At 60.5% G+C, this 22,335-nt stretch overlaps 2 protein-coding genes and 1 long non-coding RNA gene across 26 annotated transcripts; 1 reads left to right on the top strand and 2 right to left on the bottom strand.

Annotated features, from left to right (window-relative positions):
* Window positions 1-906: 906 nt before the first annotated feature.
* On the bottom strand, window positions 907-9,168 carry LOC118914778 (uncharacterized). Of its 5 annotated transcripts, none has more exons than XR_008992940.1 (4): window positions 9,045-9,168; window positions 7,139-7,556; window positions 3,126-4,410; window positions 1,268-1,402 (listed from the first exon to the last, which is right to left on the bottom strand). It is a non-coding gene; the product is annotated as an uncharacterized LOC118914778 (long non-coding RNA). The 5 variants fall into 5 exon arrangements; XR_008992941.1 differs by lacking the exon at window positions 9,045-9,168 and adding an exon at window positions 7,961-7,996; XR_005025759.2 differs by lacking the exon at window positions 9,045-9,168 and adding an exon at window positions 7,762-7,887.
* On the top strand, window positions 8,063-17,067 carry RNF126 (ring finger protein 126). 20 transcript variants are annotated; one of them, XM_057489577.1, is made up of 11 exons: window positions 8,088-8,397; window positions 11,670-11,741; window positions 14,091-14,149; window positions 14,301-14,400; window positions 14,675-14,805; window positions 15,305-15,373; window positions 15,447-15,516; window positions 15,691-15,778; window positions 15,960-16,053; window positions 16,208-16,323; window positions 16,401-17,067. In XM_057489577.1, exons 1-11 carry the CDS (start codon window positions 8,228-8,230, stop codon window positions 16,548-16,550), a joined length of 1,119 nt encoding a protein of 372 aa, XP_057345560.1. In that variant the 5' UTR covers window positions 8,088-8,227; the 3' UTR covers window positions 16,551-17,067. The 20 variants fall into 20 exon arrangements, 18 of the variants coding, with proteins under 18 accessions (XP_057345560.1, XP_057345559.1, XP_057345561.1 ...); XM_057489576.1 differs by having other exon boundaries at window positions 14,642-14,805; XM_057489578.1 differs by having other exon boundaries at window positions 14,642-14,886; window positions 16,868-17,067.
* FGF22 (fibroblast growth factor 22) lies at window positions 16,998-21,612 on the bottom strand. Its single transcript, XM_057489533.1, is given in 7 exon segments — window positions 16,998-17,196; window positions 17,415-18,480; window positions 18,483-18,611; window positions 18,682-18,785; window positions 20,660-20,905; window positions 20,977-21,019; window positions 21,373-21,612. Coding segments are annotated over 6 exon segments (831 nt in total). The 3' UTR covers window positions 16,998-17,196; window positions 17,415-18,411.
* Window positions 21,613-22,335: the final 723 nt, after the last annotated feature.

Here is a 22,335-nt window from a genome sequence, read left to right as displayed (position 1 = left end):
AAATGCTTTCAGGAAAAAAAAACACTGAGAGCAGTGGAGTATCTCCCAGACTAGTTTACACCTTACCACCCCCATTCCTGCATCTGCCCCCTCCCCAGGTGCAGAAACTGAGGATCCCTGCAGTCACGAGCACAACCATTCTGCATGCATGAAATCAGCCACCAGTGGACACTGCGCCCACCACTCCACCTTAGCTGCCCAGCCTGACCTGTGTCCCACAGCCAGTGGCCATGGGCCACAAGACTGCCTAACAGTATGGAAGGACTACAGCCTGGCCTTGGTCTCTGACAGCCCAAGGGGATTCTCCCCTGGTTGGGGAATTGGGCAGGGGTGAGACTCCGTGTTCCCACCAAGGGTGTGCTGTGGCTGGACAGTGTGACCTTGGGCAAGACCTGACCCCTGTGGTTCAGCCACCCTGCCCTGGGCTGCGTGAATCAAAGGGTCATTGTCAGCCTGGCATGGGTTCAAAACTGAGGCCAGCTGCCAGCATCTTCCTGCTCTCCAGCCTGGCATGTGTCCCCAACCCAGAGGTTGTATGCTGGGTGACCCCAAGCAAGTCACTGGCCCTCCCTGGGGAGCCCCTTTTTAAGTTTCTTGTATACCCTGACCTGACCTCAACCTCATCCGTGGTCTCTCAGCCTGCAGTCTCACCCCTGCCGTCCACTTCCTACCCCAGCTGCCTGCTGTAAGGCTTCTTTCCAGCTCAGACACCCACCATGGCTCCCCATGGCCCCTGTTCTCTGCCGCAGACCCCACAGGTAAACAGGCAGCAACAATCCAGTGCAGTCAGAGCTGAGGTGGAGGAAGCCATGCCTGACCAGCCTGGGGATGTTGAGGCCAACTTCTCAGAGGAAGAGGACATCTAAATTGAGTGGGACTGTGTATCAATGATACCTTTATTATAAATAAATATAAATAAATTGAGTGGGACTGAATGGTGTGGGGAAGGGGTGTGGGAAAATAAATGATGGGATCTTTGTGCTGCAAGTAAGAGGGAGCCCCCACGTCAGAGGTAGTTGGCTGAATAAGGCCCCAAGACAGACAGGTCCTAGTCCCTGGACCCTGTGAAGATGTCCCCTCCCACAGCAAAAAGGATTTGCAGAAAGGATTAAATTAAAGATCCTTGAATGGGAGATGGTCCTGGATATTCCAGATGGGCCCAGTGGTATCGGGGTCCCTGGGAGAGGAGACCTGTTCCCTCTGTGGTCAGAGATGCAACATGAGAACTTGCTGGCTTTGAAGATGGGAGAAGGGGCCTCGAGCCAAGGAATGTGGGTGGCCTCTACAAGCTGGAAGAGCAAACGATAAGATTCTCCCCTGGAACTTCCAGACAGGAATGTTGCTCTGCTAACACCTTGGCTTTAGCTGAGCAAGACCCATGTTAGACTTCTGACCTCCAGAACTGGAAGAGAAAAATTTGTGTTGTTTTAAGCCACCAAGTTTATGGCAATTTGTTATAGCAGCCACAGCTGACTGATACAAGCAGGCACTGCAAATTGGGTTCAGTGACCCCCACCTTGGCCAGGCCATTATGGCATCACTGCACCCCTATCTTCTCATCTGTAAAATGGGTACAGATCCCAGTGACACAGATTCCAGGCAGGACACCAGCAGATAGTGCCTGGCACACAATGGGGCATGGCACGCCTGCATAGATGCACATTAAGTAACAGATCCTTGTTTGCCCAGGGCAGGCCCATGACCAGTTTTTGCTGCTCACCACGACGCTGTGAGGAAGGCACCCATTTCACAGAGCGGGCAAATGAGACTGCAGGAAGGAAAGTGACTTTCTAAGAGTCACAAACCCCCACAGGATTGGGACTGGAGTTAAACAACATCCCAGGGCCCTCCCCTCTCTGGATTGGACAGTGAGGGCCAGCCCCCAGGATGTGGCTGGCATCGCCCCTTCAGGTCCCCATACCAGATTTTCCTTTGAGGAATCATGTCCTGCGCTCCCAGCCCAAATGACCCCAGGAGAGGGCACCAAACCCAGGCTCAACAAACTAGGATCATCTGACATTCAGCAAACCAGGAGGAGTTAGCCCTGGGAATTTTGCTGGGAAAGGGACCGCGCTTGCTGCCTGAGCTGGAGGGGAATGCACCTGGACCTACAAGAGGCTCCTGCCATGCCTGCAGAGGCCGGCACAGTCCGACTCTGAGCCGACAGGGGCAGCATCAATTCCCGGTGCTGCTGTGGGAGGTCTTGGGCCCAGCTGCGCCTCAATGCCTCCTCACCAACAACATGAAACCCATTTCGGCTTAGTTTCTGTCCCTAGCAGGGGGACAGACCAGTTTCCAATAAGCCTATTTCCATTTTATTCAAGGGGAGCCTTTAGGACCCAGAGCAGCAGTTCTACAGATGCTGGAGGAATTACACAAGCGCCGAAATGCCAACCTCTGTTTCCAGGATGTGGTCGAGGCCTGGTCCAGAATGCCCAGGCACCCCCTCCCACCTCCCTCCCTCAAGCCAGAAGAATGCCTGTGATAGACTTCACATCAGCTTAGTGTTGGCAGCCCTCGCAATGGAACCTGGAAGCAAGGCCTTGTCAGTTCTGTAATAGCCTGTGACGCTTATACACAAGCTGACTCCGGCAGGGCACATGGTAGGTGAGAACTCTGAATGGTGCTGGGCCTTCTAAGGCCGTCCATGTGCCCTCCAGCCAAGCCACCACCCATGGCTCCTCTGGGCCCTTGGGTGCAGTCCAGTTTTGTCTGCCTGGCTTACAGGCCCTCCATGTCCCTTCCCGCAGCAACCCTTCCCTGCTGCCCCCAGGGTCCCCTCCCACTCCCTTCCTACAAAGGGACTCAATTTTCTGCAGGAATCAGGCAGCCAAGTTTGCAACAGAAGGCAGGGCCCTCCCCAGAGGTGAATCCTGATTGGCTGAACAGGAAGTGATGTCAACCACCACTCTTGCTAGCCATTGGCTTAGGTGCAGTCATGTGACCCAGATCTGGCCAATGGCAGGAGGAATAGCCTGCTGGGTGGGGCACCCGGGATATTCCCAGATTGCCGGGCTGTGTCTGGACCTGACCCATTATAGCTTGATGTCTTGGTTTCTTGTTTGGCGCTCCAACAAATTCCCGGAAATGTAGCTACTCCAAGTAGCACAAACTTAATACCTTACCTTTCTGGAGAGCAGGAGTCTAACATGGCTCCCACTGGGCTACAGTCAGATGCGTTTGGGAGCCCTTATTCTGGCCATCACGGTGTTTGATACTGGGTGGGTGGCCGGCTCGGCGGACGTGTCCTGGCTGAGTCCTTGCCCCAGGCACACGGTCCCTCTGCTCCAACACGTGTGAGTGAATGAATGGTGGTCTCGTCCCTGCCAGGGTGACAGGGGAAGGGAACCCCTTTCCCAAGAGGCAGACTTGGTCATGCCCTGAAGCGGCCACCTTGCGCAAGCGGTCTCCTCCCTGGGCCTCAGTTTCCCCATCGGTGAAATGGAGGAGAACCGGGGTTATTTCTGCTGGGGTGGCTGGGAGGAGTGAATGGTGTGCGGTGGGTGCATGTCAGTGGCAGCCCGTGCTTATTTTTATTTTTCATTGGCCAGCTCAGCACAGCAGGGTCCCCAAGGGGTTGGTCTCCCTGAGATGTGAGAAGCAACTGCCATCGGACCCCTCTGCCATACTGTCCCCTTTAGCGCTCTTCCCCATCCCCAATTTGCACGGCAGTGAGGGATGGGCTGCCCCACGTCCCTTCCTAGTTTCATTTATCTTCTGTGTTTGCCCAGGTCCCAGTTTTCTGGGGTTGGAACTGTGTGGGCCTGACCCAAGCCACAAACGCCCTGTGTCAAGGTCATGGCCAAGGATGTCCCAGTGGGAGGACTGATGAGATAACAGGATGCAGAACGAAGGCACCACAACAGGGACGAGCACCGGCCATGGATGAGGCTACCAAGCAGCTGTGGCTTGGTGTCCACGGGCGCTAACTACCCCACTTGGCAAATGGGCTGCTGGTTCAGGTAACAGAGTGGCCCGCTTTTGGAGAACACACCTGGGCATGTTTGGGATAAAGGGGTGTGGGGACAGCAACCTTGCCTGAAATTCCACAGAAACACAGAGAGACAACAAAAGTGGCAAAATGCTACTAATGGATGCATCTGGGTCAAGGGCACGCAGGGTTCTCTGTGCTATTCTTGATACATTTCTGCAAGTTTGAAATTATTTAGAATATAGTTAGCAGCACTCGAAAGGCATCAATCAGTAGAGAGAGAATCAAGGTGACTGTGCCCCATGCTGGCCTCCCGGGCTAGTCCTGGCATCAGTCCTGACGGACTCCCCAAGCAGGTGTGGAATGAGGGACCCTTTAATTCTGCATTAGGATTGTGACTGCTGTGGGGGTAACTGCTCTGTATGGCTTCGCAGGTTCTTGGGCTGCAGCGTCCTGGGGCTTGGTTTGAATGTGGGTGACTTGAGGGTCCACGTGCATAGAAGTAAAAAAAAAAAAAAATCCTCAGAACAGAATTTTGAGGCTTGGTGGATTCTTTTAAGGCTTCACCCTTAGTGAATGTGTTTTTACCTTCAAGCCAATAAATACCAACAGCCAAGTCAAAAAACAAGTCAATTCCACAAACCAAAACATACTAATTAAAAAGTTAAAAACAAAAATCATAACTCAAAAAGTATCAATAACAAGAAATAAAGTGGAAACAGAGAAATAAAAACCGAAAACCAATAAAGAAAAATAAGAAGGAAAAAAAACAGTCAAAATATTCATATAAAAGATTAAAAAGCAAACCAAAAGAATTCATAAGCAGATGGTGGCACATTCATATCTGTGGGAACATCGCCAGGTGGGGCAGAGGCCTCCCTTCACGTTGCCCGTTTCTCGCCCGCAGTGTGGGTAAAGGAACCGCTTTCCCCAGCCCCAAAGACCCCAAGGGCCTCTCCCGGAGGTCTGATTTGAAGCCAAGTTGGTGAATGTGTGGAGCCACACACCTGGCCCAAGCGGCTGCTGATGCTGCCGGCTCCCCAAGTTCAACACGGTTCCTATCATCATCCCCACAGAATTGCCTCACCTGAGAGAGTATCCTAAAGCTCATATGGAAAAATAAATGGGACAGAAAGAATTCTAGAAAGGGTCACTTGTCTGAACGTGAGATCAAAACACACCTCAAAGCCACTAAACAAAGAACAGCCTGAACCTGGCAGAGGACTAGGGGAGGAAGGGACCAGCTTCCCTTCTACAGGCTTCACCTCCAGAATTCTCTCCACTCAGAGGCTGGAGCTGCTGTGCTCATGTGACAGGTGGGGAAACTGAAGTGTGAGCAGAAGTCTTCTGCTCAAGGTGGAAACTCAGATGGGTGTGGAGTGTCAGGGAAGCTTCCCCTCTGCCCATAGAACCCCTGGTTCAGTGTGGTGGCAGCTGGAGGGAAGGGTGCTCCGGGCAGAAGGTAGGCACATGCAAAGGCCCAGAGGTTGGAGAGAGCGGGGTCTATGATCACAGTGGCATCTACGGAGGCAGCCTCCCTGGGAGTCCTCTGGGGGTGGGAGGGGGACCCATTGTACAGGAGGACTGACACTCAGGGGGGGTTTCCGTCCTTGTCCTGCTGCATCTGAGGGGAAGCACAACCATGCTGGGGAAGGTCAGGGGGAGGCATGGCCCTGCCCAGACTGTATGAGGGGGCACATGGCTCTGCTTCTTGCACTGGGTCTGAGGGAAGAGGCACGGCCCTGCCCTGGGGGATCTGTAGGGCTCAGGCTCCATGCCACCTCCATAATCCACTTTCCAAGGAAATGCTGAGAAAACATGGGAGACAGCTGTGTCTAGCTGCATTTCTTGGAGAGCCTGGGGGTGCCCAGGGTCCTGCTGCCAAGCCTGTGTCCTCACCGGCAGCACCAAGGTGGCCACCAGGTCAAAAATAGGTGCCTGAGGCCCAGGAACCTCAGAGCCACTGGATCACACATGGACACTGGCCTGAGCACACAAGTTCCAATGCCGCAGCGCAGTTCCGGGGGGCTGGTGGGTGAGGAGCCTGATCCAGAGGCCCAACGGCTTGGGGTTGAATCCTGGCCCTGCAGTATGACCATGTTTGAGCCTCAGTCTAGCATCTGTAAGATGGGGATTTTAATTGTTCCCACATCATGGTACTTGTGGATTGAACTTCAGGCCTGCACCTACTAGCTCTCAGTTTCATACAAGATCTTGTTCCCATGGCATTTCCAGTGCCCTGACAGGGCCTGGCAAAGGCAGGCACTCAATGACTATTCACATATTCAAGAACCTATGAGCACCTACATACGCAGACTATTGCATACTGGTAAATTGATCATCCATTGATAACTCCTGGGTTTGCAATGGCAGCGGGAGAAGGGAAGAGGGTAACTGGGCAGTGGGGTGCGGTAAGTGTTGGGGCTCCCCCAGGAAGGGTCGAGGCAGCTGCCCAAGATGCAGGGGAAAAGAAGGGACAGTGGGAAGGGCACTCCCAGCAGAGGGCATGACAGGCAAGGGCCCTGGTGTAGGAACCAGCTTGGCCCATCCAAGGTGTGGGTACTCACATAGGCCCCATTCATCATCCAATCCCAAGCCCTAGGAGGCAGGTTCTGCTACCTGCCCAGAGAGGTTGAGAGACTTGCTCAGGGTCACAGACCCATGTGGTTTGGTAGGATATGAACACAGACACACTGGCTCCAAGACCTCCTGGGTGGTACCTCACATGCTTCTGTAGAATGAACGAATGCATGCTGTGGGGTGCAATGAGCCAGGATCTGGGCACAAGAGGCCAGGGGCAAACTGCCCCTCCCTAGACCTGGGTTTCCTGGATTCCCTGTGATGGGTTAAGGTCTGGAATGGCCTGCAATCACCCCTTAGCCTGAAGGGGACAAGATGGTGGCCAGCAGACAAGTCCCTATCCCTAGCCTCTTGACATTCAAGACCCTTATACACAGGCTCCAGTTTTTAATTCCTCAACACACTCACTCCAATGTTCCCTTCTGCAGAACGCCCAACCCCGACCGATTTCTATTTATCCCTCAAAGCCTTGGCAACAATGCCCTCTCCACTAGAAAGCCCTGTTTCCCCAGGCGGATCCAGGGCCGACCTAGGGACTCATCCCCCCACTCAGCGTCCTGCAGTTGGGGTGTCTGCATTGAGCTCTGTCTCCCCCAGCCGTGGAGTATTTCAGACCGTTTCCGTTACCTGTTGAATCTGTCGTTTCACGGGCTGCATTCCTGCACAGGGTCGCGCACGCAGCAGGTGCTCAATGAATACTCGTTGAGTTGAGTGGATGGACATAAATGCATCATTGGGCTGGAACCAACAGAAATGGTTCCGGTCTGCGCTGGGTGATAATGCAGTTTCTACTGATTAACGTTTTTGGGGTAGGTTTCCTGCTCCTTTCTCACCCCAGAGCATCATGGAAACAAGGCCCCGGAAACAGTCCTCAGACTCTCTTACTCCTTGGGTCACATTGAGGCACGAAGGGCAGTCCTCCTTCGACCCAGAATCGGGTCTCCTGTATGCATTTATTCACGAGGGTTTATGGGATGCCTGTGCGCCAGGCACTGAGTCCAGCCGGCGACGATATACAAAAATCCCTTCTGCTGTGGAGCTGACCCTACAGTTTACCAGAAGGAAATAAGTGCTATTGAGGAGAGCGTCTCAAAAGGCGAACCACTCGAGCAGAGGCTTGAAAGTGAGAAAGAAATCCCTGTGGGTGTCTGGGGGCCGGAGCAACCGGAGGGAGCGCAGCTGGTGCAAAGGCACGGAAGTGACCGCGCCCGTGCCCCCAGGCGAAGGGAGAGCGGGTCTGCGGGACCTACCGCGGAAAGTGTAACCCGGACGCGGGGCTTCTGCAGATTTGGGGCAGGGTAGCCGGGATTCCGTCAGCCCTGCGCAGGCCCCGCCCCAGCCCCTCCCCCGTGCCCTGAGCCGGGTTGCCACGGAGACTGGGCCCCGCCTCGTTCTGGCCCCACCACCCAAGGCCTCTGCGGCCCTGTCTGGCCCCTCCTCTTCCCCGACCCCTATGCGGGTTGCCAAGGAGGCCTGGCCCCGCCCCTCGGTCTCCGAGGCGCCGGTTCTGGCCCCGCCCCCGTGCCTTGATCCGGGTTGCCAAGGAGACTCGGCCTCGCCCTGCACTGGCCCCGTGCCCTGCCCGACGCCTAGCTCTGGAGGCGCCCGCATTTAGTATGCTCTTCGGCGGCCGCCGTAGCCAGGGACTCCCCCGCCTTGCGCACCGCCCATTCGCTCCCACACTTCCCGCCCCACGCAGTGCGTGCCGTGCGTGCCATGCGTGAGCGTACGCGGGCGCGTCGGCCAGCGAGGGAGCAGCAAAAGACCAGCGGCGGGCGCCGTGCGGGGGGCTGGAGTAGGTGGCGGTGGCCATGGCCGAGGCGTCGCCGCAGCCCGGACGCTACTTCTGCCACTGCTGCTCAGTGGAGATCGTGCCGCGCCTGCCGGTGAGGCCCGGGCCGGGGCGGCGGGCGTGGGCTCCGTCTCTCGGCTTGAGGCGGGCTGCTCGGATGGGGAAACAGGGCGCAGCGGGGCTCGGTGTCCGCCGAGGGCCCCCAGAAGGTCGTGATGCCACATGCGCGGCCTCCTGCCCGGGAAACTAAGACCGGCAGAGGCCGCGGGCCAGCCTACGGAGGAGCGCGGGCCGTTCTCGGGGAGCGGCCAGCGCCGCGGGGAGGCCGTACCAGGGCTTGCCCGCCACCCGCGGGCCTCTGAGCCGAGCCTGCGTCCCTGCGCTCCCTTGGGTGGGGCTCTCCGGGACCGAGCCTCCCACCTGTTTCGGTGTTGGCGGCCAGCGGTGGGCCGGGGGCTGCTTGCCAAGGGACAGGTTCCCAGATCGCTTCATCCCGGAGGTTCTAAGTAGGTGGGTCTGGGATGGGAGAGGTGGTCTCCCGCCTGGTAAGTGGAGCAGCTGAAGCCCAGGGCAGCCGGGCGGTCACGGCCCTGCTCATGAGGAGCAGGAAGAGGAGGGGGGCTTCGGGAGTCCCCGCGCCAGGTGACCCGGGAAGGGGCTGCAGGCCTGGAGGGTTTATTGAGCACCTACTGGGTGCGCTCCATGTGTTTAGTTTTCTGTCGGCGCCCTCCCCGCAGTCACCTGGCCGGTCGGTGGTGGAGGCTGGTTCCATCTCACAGCAGGCAGGCCTCAGTCCTGCTTTTCCAGCTGTGGGGTTGCCTGGGAGGAGGGCCTGAGTTCAGGAGTCTTGACAGTCTTACCCAAGAAGAGAAAGGGAAGGAGCAGTGCCTAGCCTGGGAGGAGAGAAAAGGGAGGGTGGCGGCTCCAGGGTCAAGGGATTTCCCCACCCCAGGGGAAGGGCAAGCAAAACGAAACCTCGGGTGTGAGCGCACACTTGGGGACCTGAGGCTTACCCGTCTCTCGCCAGCCTCCCGGAAGTCCTGTTCCTGCCTCTTCCGGCTTCCTGCGCCCCCAGCTCTTGGGTCTGTCTCTCGACCGTGGCAGGAAGGGGCTTGCTCGCCTGTCAGCCCGCCAGCCTAGGGTAGCTGTCAGCAGCCCCTCGCAGCTGGTGCAGGCTCCGCCAGGTGGCCCCACCAGAGCCTTCTGGAACCTGGGCTCTGGTGGCGCTGGGCGGTCTGCACAGGTTGTTGATTTGGGCCTGCCTTCCTGGGGCCAGGGCAAGGTCTGCAGCCAGACCTAGTGTGTCCATTTGCTGGCCATGTGGCCTTGGACCAGGAGGACCCTGACCTCTTCCCACAATCACTGGGCTGGTGAGAACCAACCTAGGCACAGAATCCAGTGACAAGGCACCATGGCCTTTGTCCTTGGGGTTGGCAGGCTGGTCAGGGAGCCAGTGGTGAACAAATATTTAGTCAGGAATGTTGGTAAATTCTGAAAGAACAAATACTGGTGGGTAGGGGTGGGAGGATGCCTGCTTGTTGGTAGGAGCAGGCATCTGAGGCCCAACCGGCTGTTTATCAGGAGGGGGCTCACCAGGCGCTCCAGGGGCAGGAAGGTCCCAGCCAGCTCTCACACCCCTAAAATGGGACTTCCAGTCTTGAGCCAGCCTGGTCTTACCTGCTTGGGGTCTCTGGGCTGGTCTATGCCACTCCCACTCCCAGCCCCACTCCAGGCCCCCAGGCCTGCTCACAGGAGCATCTCAGCAGGTGGCTCCAGGTGAGGTGCCTGGCCTCCTCCCTGTCAGATGGGTTTGAGGAGGCAGTCCATGCTTGCCCAGTGGGACCTGGTGGCATCCAGTGGGAGGCGTGTGTGCAGGGGAGGAGGGTGGCCCAGCTGGGTTGGGGCAGAAGGGAGCAGGACCCCACAGGCCCAGACTCATCCTTCCCAGGAAACAGAGCCCTGGACATGGCAAATGTGCTGGTCGGGCAGTGTGATTGCAGAGCAGGGGGCAGAGGTTAGCAAGGTCCCTGCCAGGGACTGAGGCCCTCACTGCAGGACAGTGCCTTGGCTGACCCTGTTTACACTTGTTCCCGCTTACTGGCCTGCCCGAGTGGAAGCCTCCTTGGGTGGGTGGGTGGGTGGACAGGCACAGGGCCTGGGCACCAGCACTGACCCCACCACCACCACCACCACTGTCCTCTGTCCTGGCCTCTCGAGGGGTCTTGGGAAGCTTTGGCCCCTGGTTTTTAGATGGAACCTAGGTCCTCCCCCACAAGTACACCGGGCTCTCTGTCCACCTGATTGCTCTGTGTCATGCTGTGCTGGATGCAGTTTTGGTGAGGTGAGGCCCTGCCCCTTCACAGGCAGTTGCAGAAACTGGGCTAGGGGGGCCAGGTGGGGAGCTGGCCCTGGCAGGCCGCTGGTAGCGCAGAGCCTGGGGTCAGGCACCAGGTTGCTGTGAGTGCTTCAGAGAGGGCTGGTGCAGCTTGGCGTGGAGGTCGATGGGTGTGGAGGTGGGCTGAGGCCCAGACAGGTGGCCAGAGATGGGTGAGGTGCTGCACAGAGCCATGCCCTGGGGCACCAGGGCTGCTGTGGCCCCCAGCATAGTGGGCATGCATGCTGCCTCATGGGGGATGGTGGTGGGGGGCAGTTCAGAAGGTGTCCATTAGTGATGTGAGGGACTCCGTGGGTGCAGGGAGCAGTGAGGGCAGTCCTGGGGGTCTGGTCACGTCCGTGTGCCTCCTTGCACCTCTACTCTGGCCTCCCTGGGTCTCCCCGAGGGTGTGAGGCCATGCAGGCCCTGGGTCACGGGTCACGTGGGGCCAGTGGCTCTCCCAGTCAGCTTCCCGACCCAGCCCTGGGCCTGGCAGGGCAGAGTGAAGGGTGGCGCCCTTCCTCAGAGGGCCAGGGCGTGGGGCAAGTTGCTCCCTGTCACCAAGGAGAGGCCAAAATGCACCTCCTGGCAGCCTGGTGCTGAATGGGCTTAGGGGCATGGTGCTCCTCTGCCAGCCCCATCCTGGTGCTCTGGCTGTGGTGGCACCACGGTGATGGTGCTGGTGCTGGGTGGGCCCCATATCTGCTCTGAGTGGTGAGGTGAGTGATGCCCAGTGAGGAGCCATCAGCCAGGAGGTGAGCTTGGAAACAGGCTTCTCCATCGGCCATTCTGATTTACCCAGAGCATCTGGGATGTGACCTCCGACGGGAGAGCATTGGAGACCCCCAGTCTGGTCCCTCCTCACAACTTGCAGGCCTGAGGCCCACATGGGGCTGAGGGCACGGAGGCAGGGCCCTGAGCTTGGCCAGCAGGGAGCCACATCCCTGGGTCCTCGGCGGCTGCCTGGGCTCGAGGCCGTCCTCCGTTTACAGGTGGGAGACCGAGGCTTGCATCCAGGAAGTGTCATTTGAGCAGAGACCCGACTGCCGCGAGGGGGCAACCAGGTAGCTATTGGGTGCTCCGTGGGGGGCTGTGTCAGGCCTTGAGAGGGCAGAAAGTGGGAGCAGAGCAGCCAGGTGGGGGCCCCCGTGCTGGCCCGGCTCTGGGAGACACCCACAGGTGGCAGTGGAACTTAACGGGAAGGTTTCCTGCTTTCCCCAGGAGTCAGCGCTGCTCTGTCTCTCCCCGGCTGGCCTGGGGAGGGTGGAGGACCCGGCGGGCTGTGTGCGCAGGCAAGAGACGGCTTTTCACCAGGCCCTCTGGGCCCTGGCCCAGTCAGAGAGGGAGGAATACATCTGACTTAAGGTTCCTCTGTGGGGGGAAAGGGGCGGGTTGTGTGCACCCAGACCCTGTGAGAGCCTGGACCGCCCTGCAGGCCCCTGGATAGTCTGGCACCTTGCTGGGCTTAGGATTGTCTGCTTCCCATGTCCTAACCCAGCTGTTGCACATGCCCCTGCATCCACGTTTGCCCATGTCCATAGCCCCCCCGGGGGCTGTACCCTGTGGGAGAACCCCAGCCCAGTCACAGCCTCACGTGGTGTCTTCCATGCCGTGTGACACATTGAGCTGAACAGTGGCTATGGGCTGGTGGGAGGGTGTTAGGAGGGCTCCTGACACCCCAGTCCCATGACAGCTGTGTTGGTAACAAACTGCCCCTTGCCCCCATGCCCCTGTTCTGGAGGCCAGAGGGCTGCTGTCCGTGTGTTCCTTGGCACATAAGACACAGCCAACCCATCTAAAGCAGCTTGTGCCCTCAGCATCCCACCCACTTCTGTCCATTTCCAGAATGTTTCATCCCCTAGAAGTAGCCCCATCTCCATATGAGCAGTACCCCCAACCCCTCCCCATCCCCTGGCACTCACAAGCCCACGTTCTGTCTGTGAATCCACCTGTTGTGGACATTCCACAGAAATGGGGTCACACCGTGTGACCTTGTGTGTCTGGCGTCTCACTGAGCACTGTGTGTTCAGGTCCCGTCTACATGTAGCGTGTCAGGCACGCACTCCTGTTCATGGCTGCATGGTGCTGTACGTGTGGTTGGACACATTTGACCGTTGACGGACACTCAGGTTGATGCCACCTTTTTGCTGTTGTGAGTTGTGTCACATGTGTGTGCAGGTTTCTGCATGGGTGTGTGTTCACACATGGCTTGGGTACACACCCAGCCATTGAGCTGCAGGGTCCTATAGGGATTGCATGTTCAGCTTTTTGAGGAACTGCACCACTATTTTCCCAAGAAACCCCCCGTTTTACATTTCCAGCCACATGCTGAGGATTTTGACTCTGCCTCCTTGACAGCACTTGCTACTGGCAGGTGTGAAGTGGTGACTCTCTGGTTGGATTTGCACTTCCTGGTTGCCTAATGGTGGCAGCATCTTTACGGGCTAATTGCCATTTGTGTATCTTCTTTGAAGCAATGTCTGTGCTGATCTTTTGGCTGGTGTTTAAGTGGTCTCTTTGTTGTTGAGGTATAAGAGCTCTTTATATATGTTGGGTGTAAGTCTCCATGCCCTGGTCAGCTCCTGCCTGCCCTCCCCACTGACCTCTGGTGGTGTTCTTTGACCCCTTGCCCCACCTTTGCTTTGGGCAGCGGGGCAGGTGAGGACATGGTGTGCACAGCCATGGCACCACTGTCCAAGAGGGTCCCAGCCCTCAACAGAAGAGTTCCCTGCAAAGGGCAGCCCAGCTCCCCTCGCCTTAAACAGCCTGCTGAGGAGGCCCCTCCCTGCCCGCCCCTCCCCACGGCCTGCAGGTGGTGCCTCTTCAGGTCACCATGGCAGAGGCAGGCTTGGCTCCCATCTTGGGGACACCTGTAGACATGTGTGTCCCCAGCCACCCACCTGGTGACATGCCTGACTAGCAGGGGTGGGCCTGGGCTTGTTTTGGGAAACCACAAGCAGGGGCCTTGGCCTACTTGGTGGACACCCAAGTTGATGCTTCGGCTGTGCAGGGTCATGGCCACTGCCGGTGGGGTTGCCGTCGCAGGCTGCAAACCCGGGCCTCCGGAATGTTCCGGAACAGCGCTGTGGGGTGTCCACAGGTGAAGCGTCTGCCTGAGTGTGGTTCCCATTCCCTCTGTCTCCTTGGATCCCCACAGACAGGCCAGGTCTTTGGTAGTGCATGTGGGCGGCTCAGTGATCTCAAGTCGTGCCAGGGCAGCGGGGGCCCAGCCTGGCCAGACAGTGGCCTGGGAGCTGGGGCTCAGGTCGCTGACCCACGGGTAGTGGCCGTGGTGACCAGCCGGCCTTGCGGATCTGGCCCTGGACTTCACAGATGTGGCCTCACGCCGCGTTGGCTGCGGTGGTGGCCCGGCCCATGCAGGCCTGTGATCACGCACTCTGGTCTTCCCCCAGGATTACATATGCCCAAGATGTGAGTCTGGCTTCATTGAGGAGCTCCCAGAGGCATCCAGGTAGCGCCCCCCCCCACCCCACCCCCCCGTGCTGGCTGGGACCCCGCCTTTCGGGCAGGGGTGGGCTGCGCCCTCAGGCGGTCAGGGGCGGCTCCTCGTTCTGCTGACCCTGAGCCCCAGGGGTGGTCGCACGTTCTGGCTTCTCGCGCAGCCGGACGATCCCACCGCCGGCACTGTGCCCTTGCAGGAGCACAGAGAACGGCTCCGCCCCCTCCACGGCCCCCGCGGACCAGAGCCGGCAGCCCTTCGAGGTGAGTGGGCCTGTCCCCAGGCAGCGCCACTTGCGGGGGCCCCACCGCGTCCCACCCCCCCACCACCCCCGCGCGGGGCCTCCTCCTCTTCCTGCGCCTGACGTAAGCCGAGATTTCACCGGGCCTCCCCATCCCCCCGGAGCCCTGGGCCTGGGACCGTGCCTGTGGTGTGCGGAGGAGGCGGGGGCCGCGCGGGGAGCACGGCGGCCGGCTCCTGCCCCCTCACGGCGCCTCTCCGCAGAATGTGGACCAGCACCTGTTCACACTGCCGCAGGGCTATGGGCAGTTTGCTTTCGGCATCTTTGACGACAGCTTCGAGATCCCCACGTTCCCCACCGGGGCGCAGGCCGAAGAGGGCAGGGACCCCGAGAGCCGGCGGGACCGGGAGCAGCACCCCCGGCACCGGTACGGCGCCCGGCAGCCGCGCGCTCGCCTCTCTGCGCGGAGGGCCGCTGGCCGGCACGAAGGCGTCCCCACGCTCGAAGGGTGAGGGCCGGGCCGGCGGGCAGGCCGGGGGCCGGGGGCTCGTGTCTGCTGAGGGCCCTGGTTCGGGGCGGGCAGTGCAGGGGGTCACCAGTGCATCTGCATGCTGCCCCGGAGGGCGTCTCCCCATGGACCGGCAGCTGTTCACCACTCTCGGCCGGCACCCTCAGGGCCACTGCCAGGAGCAAGGCTGTGCCCGCAGCCCCAGGGCCCCTGGCCTCCGAGTGTAACAGGGTTGAGTGGGGCTGGAGGGTTGGCAGGCACCGCCGAGGCTGCAGGGAAGCACTTCCGGCCTCTCCCACCCAGTGTTCTCTCTCCCCGGGAATCTGTTAAAAGCACAGCCTCTGGCTGCAGCGAGCTTAAGAGGCTAGACGTGGGCGCCCTGCTTGGGGGGGTTGACCACATCCGTGCTCTGCACCAGGATCATCCAGCAGCTGGTCAACGGCATCATCACTCCTGCCGCCGTCCCCAGCCTGGGCCTGGGCCCCTGGTGAGTAGGTGGGCGGGCGTCCCTGTCCCTGCCCAGCCCCTCCGCCACCTGAGCCTCAGGTCTCTCTGCCCAGGGGCGTCTTGCACTCAAACCCGATGGACTATGCCTGGGGGGCCAACGGCCTGGACGCCATCATCACGCAGGTATGGCCAGCCTCACTGGCAGGCGTGGGCACTCACACCTTTCCATCTGCTGGGGGCTGAGAGGGTGCAGTTCCCGGGCTCCTGCTATGGACAGCCTGCTCCCTGTCTCCAAATCCCATCCTGAGGCCAGGGCGCCCCGGCCGTGCACACATCCCTGTCCCCCGATGCTCGCAGGCAGAGTGTTGCTGCTCTCTCGGCCTTGCTGCTGATGAACCGCTTGAGCGTTTTGTCGCTGGCGGGACTGGCCCTGCAGCTCCAGCTGGTGAGGGGCCTGGGAAGGAACCCTGGGTGGGCCTGGGTGCTGACCTCTGACCTCAGTGGGGCCGGGCACCAGGACAGATGTGGCCTGGGTGCTCCTGTGGGTAACCTAGTCTTTCAGAGCCGTGTGGGGCGAGGCTGCCCCTGCCCACTGCCCCAGCCTCGCTCTGGCCTTTGTCTTTCAGCTTCTCAATCAGTTTGAAAACACGGGCCCCCCGCCTGCAGACAAGGAGAAAATCCAGGCCCTCCCCACCATCCCTGTCACCAAGGAGCACGTGGGTGTGTGTCTGGGCACAGCTGCCCCCGTGGGTGCAGGGTGGCCAACTGGGCAGATCCCCAGGGGCAGCTCTGGTTGGAGCTGCAGAGAAAACCCTCCCCAAGAGCCTGGGCCACTGGAAGTGGTCAGGGGCATCACAGGCTGCCTGCCCCACAGGCTCTGGGCTTGAGTGCCCTGTGTGCAAGGACGACTATGCACTGGGCGAGCATGTGCGGCAGCTGCCCTGCAACCACCTCTTCCACGACGGCTGCATCGTGCCCTGGCTGGAGCAGGTGAGCGGGTGGGCCACCCCAGGGACCCCCTGCCCCACCGCCTCTGAACCGCTCCCCTCTCCCCTCTCCCCACAAAGCACGACAGCTGCCCTGTCTGCCGAAAAAGCCTCACAGGACAGAACACGGCCACCAACCCCCCGGGCCTGAGTGGGGTGACCTTCTCCTCGTCCTCATCCTCATCCTCGTCCAGCTCGCCCAGCAACGAAAACCCAGCAAACAGCTCCTGAGTCCCCTGCCAGACCCTAGAGTAAACCCAGGACCCCACCCACCTCAGCCCTCACACGGCTGCGGTGCCCATGGACTGCAGTCCGGCCGCGGGCAGAGGTCCAGCCGACCTGCTGCCTGCAGGCTGCAGGGGAAGCTTGGCCTCCCCAGGGACGCCCTGCGCTAGGGACCGGGCACAGCAGGGCACAGAGGCACATGGCCCTGGGGCGTCCACAGCTCCTGTCCTGTTTGTGTCTAACTTCACCCCCTATGTGTTCAACAGTGGAAAGGTTTTTATAATTTTAAATTATTACCGCTTTGAAATAAATGGACATTTTAGCTTACACGGGGCCCTGCATGATCTCTGGAAAGACCGGGTCTTGGCGCCACCCTGACAGGCCACCGTCCCCACCTTGAGCGCAGGAGTTCGGGGCCGCAAGATGACCAGCAAAACAAGAACAAACTGCTCCGACAGATGTTTTTTAAAGGAAAAAATATGTGTATCTTGAAAGCTATTTAAAAATATACCTACTTAGAGAAGCAGGTGGTTGGCGTTTTCCTTCTGTGCCGGTGCATGGCAAGGGCTGAGCTGCACTGCTCCCCCGGGGTCTGGGCACCATGTGGTTGTGCCTCACGGTGTCAGCCAGCTCAGTGCTGTAGACCTGAGCCCTGCGAGTGGATGCCCAAGCTTAGGGTACGAGGCTGCCCCCTGCCATGTCCACCGGGCCAGTGGCGTGGGCTGCTCAGGAATTCAGGGTCACCCAATGACCCCAGTGATCATCCTGTCCCTTGAACGAGTACCTCTGACATCCTGTATTTTAAGGGACAATTGGTGGTTAGGGGGCCCCACCCCCAGGACTGTCACCTCCCCCAGCATAATGTCCCACCTCAGCCTGGGCTCAGCTCCACCCTTGCTTCCCGCAGCAGTTCAAGCCTGGGGGGGGCCTGCGGGCTGAGGCAGGCCCTTGGCGGGTAGCGGGCCCGGGTACAGGGTGCGCTCTGCAAGCCCTGCCTGTCCTCTAGCGTGGGGTGCTCCAAAGAGGGATTCTGATGGCTTCAGACTCCTCGTGCAGGTGTTCCTTCCCCGGGCTGCTGTGCCTGATCAAACAAGGTGGCCTAGCCTAGCCACACGTTCATTCTCTCAGGTTCCAGGGCCTGGGGCCCACACAGGCCTCACTCCCCCAAATCTGGGTGGGCAGGGCCGGCTCCTCCAGGGACCTCGGGAGAACCGTGTCCCCCTCTTCCAGCTTCTAGAGGCGCTGCAGCCTCGGCTCGGGGCCCCTCCTTCGTCTGCACGGCCGGCAGAGCCGCGCCTTCCCGACTCTCTGACCCTGGCCCCCTACCCCCCTCATAGGGACCCTTGTGAGGACCCTGGGTGCCCAGGAATCCAGGTTCACCCCCATCTCTGGGGCCTTGACCTGATCCTCTCTGAGTCCCTCTGCCATGTGAGGGGACATGTGCGCAGGTCCTGGGACCAGGACCTGTCACCTGTGGCGCATCCATGTTGCCCTCTTCCCCAGACCCCAGGCCTGCTTGTCCACCCCAGCCTCCCCCCACCTCGCTGTCTCAAACACTCCAAGGGGTGCCCACCTCCAAGCCTTGAGCCTTGCCTGGGCCGTGTCTGGCCCGGGGTGGTGACCACATGGCCTCACCCTTCAGTCTCCAGCCTGGGAAGTGCCTTGTTGGGGTCTCTGCAGCCCCGACTGGTGACTGGGTACCCATGATGGCTCAGCTCTGTCCAGCGCACCTCAGACTCAGATGGGGCTTCTTGAGGGCCGTCTGGGATACACAGCAGGCTCTTGATGCTATGACGAGACTACCAACTGGACATGAGCATGGCCACGCCTGGGACTCCCCAGCCTCGGCTGGGCTCCCTCCAGGGCCTCAGGAGACCAGGACCAGCAGGAAATGGCTGGATAGGTGATGCCGCTGCGTCCGGCTGCCACGCCGCACTGCGGGACGTCCCTCCCGTCCAGCGCCAGGAACATGGGCAGGTTGTTGTGGTGCCAGTGAAGCGAGGCATACGTGTTGTAGCCATTCTCCTCAATGCGCTCCCGGAAGCTGCAGTGGACAGAGCAGACCCGCTGCAGGGGTTGGACAGTGAGGCAGGCAAAGGGCACCCCTGCCCACACACACCCCTACCTGCACACTCACTGACCCATAGAGGCAGCCCCGGCAGCTCATGGCCACATAGAAGTCCAAGTGCATGGCCTTGAGGGCCACAGCACCCACGCAGACTGAGCGGATCTCAAGGATGCCTGTGGGAGGAGCTGGGTCAGGGCCTCCCACCACCCTCTGGCTGTGCTCTCACCCAGCCACTCAGCTGATGTGCACCAAGCACAGCCCCTCCAGGAGCTGCCCCAGGTGTGGGGGACACACAGGAGCTGCCCCAGCCAGTGTGAAGGCCTGTGGTGGGACTGGCCCTGGCAGGACGCAGGAAGCAAGTGGGGTGGGGTCTGGCCTTTGGAGGGCGCTGGGAGCTGCCACAAGCTTTGGAGCATGTTGGGCCCCATTAGGTGCCCAGGAGGTGCTGCCCGTCCGTCCAGCGCCCTACCAGAAGGAACACACAATAAGGGTCACCGATGTAGACCCCTAGCGGTGCCCACGCGGGCTGCACGCTGAGCTGAAGCATCCTGTCCTTCGAAGCAGGCTGGGAGATGAACCGCCCCCTGTGCACTGGGCCTGATCTGGAGTCAAGGCCTTGCCCTCTGGTCTTCAGTCCAGACTTGGATGCCCCAGGCGACCAGGAGCTCATGCCATGCTCCACGGGGCCCTTGTGTCTGCGATGTCTTGGGGGGCACCCAGCTCCCCTTGTGCACCACCAGCCCCTCCCCTCTACACAGGGCTCAACTCCCAGGCCTCCCAGGGAAGGCGCCACCCCAAACATCTCCCTGCTTCCACTTCTTGTGACCCCTATGTGACCCCCCCTAAAATGACCATGTCACTTGCTCACTAACGGCTTTACCTCCTGCTCTGAGCCCCATGAAGGCATGCTGTCCTGGCCGCGACTGTATCCCTTATGTCCAGCACAGCAGACAAGAGGTGCCCAATGAATAACCACCGAACTCATGGAGAGACATGCTCCACCCCGCAGAACCATCTACCATCTGCCCTCCTCATCACTGCCCACACGGAGCTGCCCCACCCTCGGAGCCAGGCCCCACACGCAGCCCAAAGCCAACCTGCCTGGCCGAGCCCATCACCCACCGAGTGGCCCTGCCCGGCTCCCCACGGCTGCCCTCCTCTGCCCAGCTGATGAAGACCTGGGGGTCCCCAGATGAAGGCAGCAGGGTGTGATGATCTTTCCTAATGTGGGCGCTTCAGGCAGTGGCCAGCAATTAGCTCGGCTCAGCCAGGTTCCCCTGTCCAGGGCTCAGAGCTGCAGGGAGTCCCAGGCAGGCCACAGGGTCACCACCACCCAGCCTCTCAGCCGTCCTCAACCTCCTCCTCCTCTAACCCCGGTGCCTCCTCTTGCCTCACACATGCCGCACTCACTCACTGAGCGCCTACTGTTTGCTGGGTGGGGCAGCAGGGACCATGACCCCGACCCCACGTGGTTCTGGAGGGGAGCCCCAGAGGTGGAGGGGCGCTGCAGAGGAGCCCCAGAAGCACCCCAGCCGTGCCCTTGGGCAGGTCACCTCCCCTCTCCATGCCGCACTGTCATCTGCCAGGTGTCTATGAAGAAACATCAGGGTCCCCAACTCAGGTGGGTCCTGAGCTTGGTTTTGCAGAGCAGGGAGTCCCGGGTTCAGACCCCAGCTCTGCCCCCACCCACTATGAACTAGGCCCACTCGGACCCCTCACAGAACCTCTGTGAATGGCGACCCCAATCTCAACTACTCAGCCAAGGCCCTTTTCTGCCGCTGAGCCCGGCCTGGAGCTCGGCTCCTCGGTGGCCTCTGCCTCAACCGTCCAACCTTCGCAGCCTGCGGTTTGGTCCCATTTTACAGTTGGGGAAACCGGGGCCCCGGGCGGGAACTGACTTGGCAGCCCCACACAGCCAGAGCAGCTTCCTGGGCCTTCCTCTCGGGAGGCAGCAGCGCCCAGCTCACCCTTATTATTACTTCTCCCGCTGCGCTACTGTCTGCCCTGTGCCCGCCCCCGCAGCCCGGGCAGTCCCGCGGCGACTCACTGCCAGGCCTGTGGCGTCGGCGGGTGTCCTGCACGCGGCCGCTGGGGTCCAGACGCCAGCGCACTTCGCCCTCCAGGTGCGGGTAGCTGCGGGGTCTCCGCGGGTTGCCTGGGGCCCCCGCGGCGCCCAGCGCGTGCGCGAGCAGCAGCCACGCCAGGACCAGCCACAGGCGGCCGGGCACGGCCCGCGCCCCGCTCGCCTCCAGCTCTCGCCTCCCCGAGCGTCCGCGGCTCTGCCCTCGTGCGGCTGGGGGCGGGGCGCCCGCGCCGGCCAATGGGGCGGCTCGTGGGCGGGGATTCCGGGGGCGGAGCCCTCACGGAGGCGCTCCTGCTTCCGCGCGGGTTTGTCCGTCTTGCGGGGCTGGGACAGAGAGAGGGTTGGTCTGCAGGGGCTGCGGGGGCGTGAGTACGCGAGGGTCGGGCCGCAGGGACACGGAGGGAGACGGGGAGATGGACAGAGATAGACAAGAACAGAGACAGAGACGGACAGAAACACTAAGATGCAGAGATCGAGACAGTCATAGGGAAGGACGGCTAAGAGAGACAGGAGATGCAGAGAGACAGAGAGACAGAATAAGTTGGACAGAGACAATGGGAGAAACTGAGCCACCAGGGGTCAGCGGTGGGGTCGGAAGTTCTGGCCCGAGAGTCTGTCGGTGTCAGCCGGTTCCTTGGCCTAGCACTCCGGGCGACTGGTCCGTCTGCCCTCCGCACTGGTGCTTCCCGGTGGGGGTGTGGGGCCGCTTCGCTGTGGGGTGGGCGTGGGGAATGCGGGGCTGCAGGGAGCAGGTGAGCGTTGGGGCGAGTGTGCATGTGGGTGTTTGGGTAGGTAGGTGGCCAGGGAGTGGGGGCTGCAAAGGTGCGGTTGGACACGTGGGCATGTCCGTGCCAGCTGACGAGGACACGGATGAGGACCAAGGCCAGCACTCTGTCCACAGCGTCTGGCCCACACATGCAAGGTGGTAGGAATGGGACGGCCCCATTTACACGCACACGTGCTCATTTACAGACACACCCGAGCCCCACTGGGAGCCACCCTGAGCCCTGGGCCCTGAGAGGTGAGTGAAGGGAAACTTCACAGCCTCAGAGCAAAGAGGCGTCATAGGCAGGTGGGGAACTCTGGGCCTGAGAGGTCAGCAACCTACCCAGGGCCCCCCACTGGATGCATCTCAGGCTCTGACCCCTGCCCCTTGGCCCTAGGTGGGCCTTTTAAATAGCACCAGGGGGAAGACAAGGTGACAAGCCTGCCCTAGTGGAGGACTGAAGGGCTAACCGGTCGAGCCGGACACTGGGAATTCCTAGGAAGGGCCACCCAGCGGGTGTGGCAGACACCTGAGCCCCAGGACCTTAGTACTGGGATGGGGGAGTTTGTCCTGACGGCATGGGTCCAGCCTGACCCATTTCCTCAAAATCAGAGCCCTGAGACCAGCACTGGAGAGACCCTGCATGCATGTGGACCTCCCAAGCCTCAGTTTTCCTCTGAAAAAATGGGCCAGGAAGAGGAGGTTGGAATGGTGGAGTGAGGTAGTGAACAGCCTTGCTGGGGAGGGGGTTGGCACACAGAGTAACACCTAGCTTCCCACCAGCCAGAAACTTAGTCTCCCTTCCTAGAGTCCCCACCCCACCCCCTTATCTAGAAGGGTAATCTGATGCCACCTCCTTCCATCTAGAGACCCC

The sequence above is a fragment of the Manis pentadactyla genome, chromosome 12 (assembly GCF_030020395.1).
Source record: "Manis pentadactyla isolate mManPen7 chromosome 12, mManPen7.hap1, whole genome shotgun sequence".
Lineage (NCBI taxonomy): Eukaryota > Metazoa > Chordata > Mammalia > Pholidota > Manidae > Manis > Manis pentadactyla.
The sequence above is the reverse complement of the archived record's forward strand: the minus strand, read 5'-3'. Positions and strand labels throughout refer to the sequence as shown.